This window comes from Ooceraea biroi, chromosome 13, assembly GCF_003672135.1.
Source record: "Ooceraea biroi isolate clonal line C1 chromosome 13, Obir_v5.4, whole genome shotgun sequence".
Lineage (NCBI taxonomy): Eukaryota > Metazoa > Arthropoda > Insecta > Hymenoptera > Formicidae > Ooceraea > Ooceraea biroi.
In genome coordinates, this window is record NC_039518.1 from 5,244,288 (window position 1) to 5,252,693 (window position 8,406).

An 8,406-nucleotide genomic window follows, 5' to 3' on the forward strand; every position below is an offset into this window, starting at 1 on the left:
ATTTTTCAGTTCAGACGAAATTTGGAGGCAGGAGAATGCTCACCGATTTGCAATGCCGGCTGCACTAAGATGCCTCCAGGACGACCTCTACAAGCGATATATTCAAATCAAAAAATAATTTTTTTATCTTTAAACATGTACCAATAAATGCATCAAAGTTTTATAATGATCGCTGTATAGTTTCTCCAAAAACAATTCGTAAAATATACCTTATTTTCAGCGTTCTAAATGTAAGGTCGTCAAGTTAGGTGACTCACCCTGTATAATTCCAACGTCGTGGGTTCTACGTTCGCGTTAAGGGGGGAGCCTGCTTTAGAACGTTGAAAATAAGGTATAATTTTACGAATTTTTTTGGAGAAACTATACAGCGGATCATTATAAAACTTTGATGAATTTATTAGTACATGTTTAAAGATAAAAAAATTATTTTTTGATTTGAATATATCGCCTGTAGAGGTCGTCCTGGAGGCATCTTATTGTAAATTGGTGAGCATTCTCCCGCCTCCAAATTTCATCCAAACTGAAAAATTGAAATATTTTCTCCTTATTTATGAATTCCCATCGTCGATGAACCTTTAATATTCATAAAAACATTAAGTTAAACAATTATTTTGCATGAAAAAGTTCAAAAACTTTGCCTAAAAATCGTACTTTTGTGTTCTAAGCTCCACCATTTTGGCACTTTTCAACTTTTTTCTTCTCTCTTTGGTTCATCGACGATGGGAATTCATAAATAACGAGAACACATTTCAATTTTTCAGTTCAGACGAAATTTGGAGGCAGGAGAATGCTCACCGATTTGCAACGCCGGCAACGCGGCTGCACTAAGATTTCTCCAGGACGACCTCTACAAGCGATATATTCAAATCAAAAAATAATTTTTTTTATCTTTAAACATGTACCAATAAATGCATCAAAGTTTTATAATGATCCGCTGTATAGTTTCTCCAAAAACAATTCGTAAAATATACCTTATTTTCAGCGTTCTAAATGTAAGGTCGTCAAGTTAGGTGACTCACCCTGTATAATTCCAACGTCGTGGGTTCTACGCTCGCGTTAAGGGGGGAGCCTGCTTTAGAACGTTGAAAGTAAGGTATAATTTTACGAATTTTTTTGGAGAAACTATACAGCGGATCATTATAAAACTTTGATGCATTTATTAGTACATGTTTAAAGATAAAAAAATTATTTTTTGATTTGAATATATCGCCTGTAGAGGTCGTCCTGGAGGCATCTTATTGTAAATTGGTGAGCATTCTCCCGCCTCCAAATTTCATCCAAACTGAAAAATTGAAATATTTTCTCGTTATTTATGAATTCCCATCGTCGATGAACCTTTAATATTCATAAAAACATTAAGTTAAACAATTACTTTTGCATGAAAAAGTTCAAAAACTTTGCCCAAAAATCGTACTTTTGTGTTCTAAGCTCCACCATTTTGGCACTTTTCAACTTTTTTCTCCTCTCTTTGGTTCATCGACGATGGGAATTCATAAATAACGAGAACACATTTCAATTTTTCAGTTCAGACGAAATTTGGAGGCAGGAGAATGCTCACCGATTTGCAACGCCGGCAACGCGGCTGCACTAAGATTTCTCCAGGACGACCTCTACAGGCGATATATTCAAATCAAAAAATAATTTTTTTATCTTTAAACATGTACTAATAAATGCATCAAAGTTTTATAATGATCCACTGTATAGTTTCTCCAAAAAGAATTCGTAAAATATACCTTATTTTCAGCGTTCTAAAGCAGGCTCCCCCCTTAATACGTTATCGTAATGCTACGTGAGAGAACCTTCTCAACAACGTGTATTCGTATAGAATTATTCGTTTTACTTATGTGAAGATGTACGATTTGCTATATCGGTGGTAATAAAGGAGAATCAGGAAAACTGTCAATTTCACATAAGAAAGAGAACGAACGAGTAACAAGCACTTAGTCAACGTATTCTATCGCTAAATTGTAGAAGGAAGACTATTCGCTCGCGTGTTTTATTCCGAATCGATTACATATCGTGATATGTGACACTTAGAAAAATCGTATTAGTGTATATATACATTGCAAAATTACATGCAAAATATCTCAAAATGACCAAGATAACTTCGACGAATGCAACTTTTTCAAATACTGTACGACGGATGCATAATCGGAATGAGATGCAAACAATAATGCGTAATACGTAAAAAAAGACGAGATAGTATTTCCGAAAACACTTTCTCCGCCAGAACGGTGAATAAATACTTTGAATACGTTAATTAAGCAGGCAGCAGCGATCATGCATGGAATCTGAGTGCACGATAGATTCGTAAAAACTACCGGGTTGCGCAAAACGGAAACGAGAACATCGAGATGATCCATGAAAGGAGGAAGGGACAATTCTAGCACAGACATTCATCGGTGTATACAGGGTGTCCCAGAACTGTGTACGAAGCGCTCGTGAGCGGGTAGAACGCATCGAACCGAGAAGAAAAGTCCTTTGCCGTTTTGAAATTTTCGCGATAGTTAACGAGTTATTAATTATTAAAAATCGCTATTTAGTCCCGCCTACCGGCGAGATGCGACCGCCCAGCGACCTCGATCTCTAGGCGGTCGCACCTCGCCGGTAGGCGGGACTAAATAGCGATTTTTAATAATTAATAACTCGTTAACTATCGCGAAAATTTCAAAACGGCAAAGGACTTTTCTTCTCGGCTCGATGCGTTCTACCCGCTCACGAGCGCTTCGTACACAATTCTGGGACACCCTGTACGTGTTAATCTCGATTTTGCAGGCATAAAATAGAATAACGGTTCATCGTGCTCGCAATTGAAGTGTAAGACAATTCAAAGTATTCATTCACGATGTTCAGCCGCGCCCTGCACTGTGTACTCGGCTCCTCTTTATTTACAACATCTACATAACATCGACAAAGAATTCACAAGGGTTTCCCATCGCAATGCGAAATGACTGTCTACTACCAGATAAGTCTTGCTGGTTCTGCTGGTTCCCTGATCCCGTTCCCGTTTGAACAGACTGTTCGGAGCCGCTGGAGCGGCTGCGGCTGCCGTTCGATCTCTTCCCGTTCGATCCGTTGCCGTTGCCGGAATTTTTGCTCGGCATCGACGGCACCGGCGGATTGTGCAGCTCCGACTCCGACGCCGAGGAGCACGACTTCAGGTCGTGAATCGGCTCCTTGCAGATGCGCTCGCTACCCGCGCTGCTACCGCCTGCCAACGTCAAACGAGACGACGCGTGTAAATTGTAATTGCTTAAGATTATTATTATTATTATTATTGGCTAACGAGAAATGAACGATTCTACCTGAACCACTGTGCACGCTCTCTTCCCGGTGGTAACCGTAGACAGTGGGCTCGTTCGTGAAATTGAACGGCATGGGGCTGTAACCCGTCGCCGAATGCGGTGCGTATGTTCCCGAGTAAGGCATATCCCAGGCATTCGGTGGCGGTAGGGGACCGACTGTATCGCAATCCAGCTTCATGCTGCTCATGGCTGAACACAAATCACCGAATATGTAGTAACATTGTTCAGAGAACGTGATCTTGTTCACTGTATGCCGAATGAAGCCAGCTTTCAGCATGAGCGACGCGTATTTTCTGGCGTCGCGCCGATCGATAAATCCTTCCACGTGCGTATTCAGCCAATCCACGACGTCCGCACCGATAAATGCATTTGGAATGGTAATTTTCAGCCACATTCGGTCGCGTATCTCCAAGCCCGAGTCGGACCGAGCCATCGCTCGCACTACCGTCGGCATGTCGGTGTTGACGGTCAAGTGAAGCTCCTCTAAGGGTCCTGCGACAACTCAAACCGTTAAATATGCGTACCTTGAACCCTTGAAAATTAATTCAACTTTCTCAAGTAATTTCGAGTGAATTCTGCTTTAAAAGATCGAATTTTAATTTTCTGTATTGAAACTCACGTTCAGTATCTGGCAGTGTGCTTGCAAGACTACTCGATGTAGAAGTTAATGTTGTGGCACTTGGTGGACGAGGCGGGAAGCCTTCACCCCGTATAGCGGCCGTGTGCGCTACCCATGCGCCAGGATCTATGGGGCGCACCGGCTCTGTACGAGGTATGGTAAAGTAACCTTTCGGATTTGGGTCCCAGCATTTCGCGACTACGAGTTTTATTGGTCTACGAAAGAGATAAAAGATGAATAACGTAACTCGATATTGTAAAAAAAACACACAGTAACGATTAACGACGTACCCTGGCTTCTGTACTACTTCACGCAGCACTCTCACCGCTTCGTCGTTGGACATATTTTCGAAATTGATGTCGTTGACTTGGAGAATCATATCACCGGGTTCTATCCGCCCGTCCAGAGCAACCGCTCCCCTGTTCATCAGACAAATTTCATCATGTAAACGACAAAAGTTGCAGTACACGATATGTACCATTTGTTGGACTTAAAATCTTGTAGGCAAAACTGCGGGATCTACTCTGTGCCTACTATTATTTGATACAGAGATCGTTAATAATCCCTCGAGTGCCAGTGATGTGCGACTCGAATTTGTAAATAACAAAAAGAAACTTGCAGACGTGCAGAAATGCATAAAGAAATAAATCAATGAATACACTGAGGGGAGGATATACTGACCCTTTCATTATTGAACCAACGTATATTCCCCCATCTCCGCCCTTGTTACTTTGACCGACGATGCTAATACCGAGGAAATTAACGGTGTCCATGTTCAGCGAGACGGTTATAATATTTAAAGACATTGTACTGTCGGTGATACTACTAAAGGACGACGTCCGAGACATAGGTGGTAATCGATGCCGCCGTCTTCTTTGTGGCCGACGCCGGTCTGTGAGGAAAGAAAGCTTCACTGTGTGCGTGCGCGGACGAAGCGAGCGAGCTTAACGTTGCGTCCTCTCACGCAAGATCCCAGAGGGATCTGTAATCTCTCTTTAAGCTCTTTCCCTCTTACCTAAAGTGCCCCGGTCGATTGTGCTGCTCATATTAGTGTGCCGACCTGTCGTCGACGTAATACGGCTGCTCGCGTCGTCGTCGGATTCCAGAAACGTCGATGTCTCCAATTCGGAACTTAGAATGGAAGCGGTCTCGTACCCGTGGCCGGAGCGATGCTTCGAATGACCGTTTATGCGCAGTCCTGTAAGATACGATACGAAAATAACGCGAAAGAATATTGTTTCTTAATGTAACATTTTTATCTTATTACATTTTAATTTTGGAGAATTTATTTATTGGGTTGGCCAAAAAGTAATTGCGTTTTTTTTATATAACTAAAAGGCGAATTTTTCATGCGAAACAAAAACTTTATCAAACAATATATTGTCCATTTTGTTTGATTATCTTTTGCCATTTTTCAGGCATCTTCATGATTCCGCGCTCAAAAGAGTTCTTATCTTTTTCAGCAAAAAACAATTCCAACAACGATTTCATATCCTCATCAGCAGTCAAGGTTTTACCACTCAAGGCGTTTTGCAAAGAACGAAACGAATGGTAATCTGATGGTGCCAGGTCTGGCGAATATGGTGGATGTGGTAACACATCCCATCCAAGCTGCAACAATTTTTCACGAGTGACCAAACTTGTACGTGGTCTAGCGTTATCATGGCGAAACGCAACACCTTTGCGATTCACCAATTCTCGACGTTTCTGTTTGATGGCATCGTTTAATTTATCCAGTTGACGACAGTATACGTCTGAATTAATGGTTTGATTGCCTGCAAGCAGCTCAAAATACACAATACCTTTAAAGTCCCGCCAGACTGACAGCGTAATCTTTCTTTGGTGAATATCTGCTTTTCAAGTGCTTTCAGCAGGTTCATCACGATCTTTTTCGTTTGACGTTGTTGTAGACGATCGATTTTTCGTCGCCTGTTATCATACGTTTCAAAAATGCATCATTTTCCTCACGTTTCGAAAGAGAATCGCAGATGTCAATACGCTTAGTGAGATGAATTTCTTTGAGCTCACGTGGTACCCAATACCGAGCCCACTAATGTATCCAAGTCGTTTTAAATGGTTTTCAACACTCGCTTTCGATATGTTAAGATTCTCAGCAATCTCTCGGGTCGTTAAACGCCGATTGGAATCGATCAGTGCCTTTATTTTGCCATCATCAATTTCGATTGGCCTTCCTGAGCGTGGTGCATCTTTCACATTAAAATCTCCAGATTGAAATTTAGTAACCCAATTTTGACACTGCCGCAGTTTTAAAGCATCTTCGCCATATATTGGGTTGGCCAAAAAGTAATTGCGTTTTTTTTTATATAACTAAAAGGCGAATTTTTCATGGGAAACAAAAACTTTATCAAACAATATATTGTCCATTTTGTTTGATTATCTTTTGCCATTTTTCAGGCATCTTCATGATTCCGCGCTCAAAAAAGTTCTTATCTTTTTCAGCAAAAAACAATTCCAACGATTTGATATCCTCATCAGCAGTCAAGGTTTTACCACTCAAGGCGTTTTGCAAAGAACGAAACGAATGGTAATCTGATGGTGCCAGGTCTGGCGAATATGGTGGATGTGGTACACATCCCATCCAAGCTGCAACAATTTTTCACGAGTGACCAAACTTGTACGTGGTCTAGCGTTATCATGGCGAAACGCAACACCTTTGCGATTCACCAATTCTCGACGTTTCTGTTTGATGGCATCGTTTAATTTATCCAGTTGACGACAGTATACGTCTGAATTAATGGTTTGATTGCCTGCAAGCAGCTCAAAATACACAATACCTTTAAAGTCCCGCCAGACTGACAGCGTAATCTTTCTTTGGTGAATATCTGCTTTTCAAGTGCTTTCAGCAGGTTCATCACGATCTTTTTCGTTTGACGTTGTTGTAGACGATCCATTTTTCGTCGCCTGTTATCATACGTTTCAAAAATGCATCATTTTCCTCACGTTTCGAAAGAGAATCGCAGATGTCAATACGCTTAGTGAGATGAATTTCTTTGAGCTCACGTGGTACCCAAATACCGAGCCCACTAATGTATCCAAGTCGTTTTAAATGGTTTTCAACACTCGCTTTCGATATGTTAAGATTCTCAGCAATCTCTCGGGTCGTTAAACGCCGATTGGAATCGATCAGTGCCTTTATTTTGCCATCATCAATTTCGATTGGCCTTCCTGAGCGTGGTGCATCTTTCACATTAAAATCTCCAGATTGAAATTTAGTAACCCAATTTTGACACTGCCGCAGTTTTAAAGCATCTTCGCCATATATTGGGTTGGCCAAAAAGTAATTGCGTTTTTTTTTATATAACTAAAAGGCGAATTTTTCATGGGAAACAAAAACTTTATCAAACAATATATTGTCCATTTTGTTTGATTATCTTTTGCCATTTTTCAGGCAACTTCATCATTCCGCGCTCAAAAAAGTTCTTATCTTTTTCAGCAAAAAACAATTCCAACGATTTGATATCCTCATCAGCAGTCAAGGTTTTACCACTCAAGGCGTTTTGCAAAGAACGAAACGAATGGTAATCTGATGGTGCCAGGTCTGGCGAATATGGTGGATGTGGTAACACATCCCATCCAAGCTGCAACAATTTTTCACGAGTGACCAAACTTGTACGTGGTCTAGCGTTATCATGGCGAAACGCAACACCTTTGCGATTCACCAATTCTCGACGTTTCTGTTTGATGGCATCGTTTAATTTATCCAGTTGACGACAGTATACGTCTGAATTAATGGTGATTCCTTGCAAGCAGCTCAAAATACACAATGCCTTTAAAGTCCCGCCAGACTGACAGCATAATCTTTCTTTGGTGAATATCTGCTTTTCAAGTGCTTTCAGCAGGTTCATCACGATCTTTTTCGTTTGACGTTGTTGTAGACGATCGATTCTTCGTCGCCTGTTATCATACGTTTCAAAAATGCATCATTTTCCTCACATTTCGAAAGAGAATCGCAGATGTCAATACGCTTAGTGAGATGAATTTCTTTGAGCTCACGTGGTACCCAAATACCGAGCTTACTAATGTATCCAAGTCGTTTTAAATGGTTTTCAACACTCGCTTTCGATATGTTAAGATTCTCAGCAATCTCTCGGGTCGTTAAACGCCGATTGGAATCGATCAGTGCCTTTATTTTGCCATCATCAATTTCGATTGCCTTCCTGAGCGTGGTGCATCTTTCACATTAAAATCTCCAGATTGAAATTTAGTAACCCAATTTTGACACTGCCGCAGTTTTAAAGCATCTTCGCCATATACATCACATAACTTTTTATGGCTTGCAACAGCTTTTTCCCTTTTCGGAAGTAATAAAACAAAATATGAGGAAAATGTTCTTTTTGATTTTCCATTTTGAAATCGACGGCAAACAAACAATTGTTAACGAAAATCGTGTACTTTCTTTTTCTAAAACAAGCTTGAACTGTGAGTTGTTAACCTACATAATGAATTTGCGGTTTAGAATGA

General features: G+C 40.7%; 1 protein-coding gene across 1 annotated transcript in view; it reads right to left on the reverse strand.

The window, feature by feature from the left end:
- Positions 1–2,757: 2,757 nt before the first annotated feature.
- The window catches only part of LOC113563199 (paired amphipathic helix protein Sin3b-like), an 18,659-nt gene continuing 13,010 nt past the window's right edge, over positions 2,758–8,406 (reverse strand). Inside the window, 5 exon segments of the mRNA XM_026974520.1 lie at positions 2,758–2,897; positions 2,963–3,211; positions 3,306–3,797; positions 3,925–4,139; positions 4,215–4,343. Coding sequence (XP_026830321.1) covers positions 2,758–2,897; positions 2,963–3,211; positions 3,306–3,797; positions 3,925–4,139; positions 4,215–4,343 — 1,225 coding nt within the window.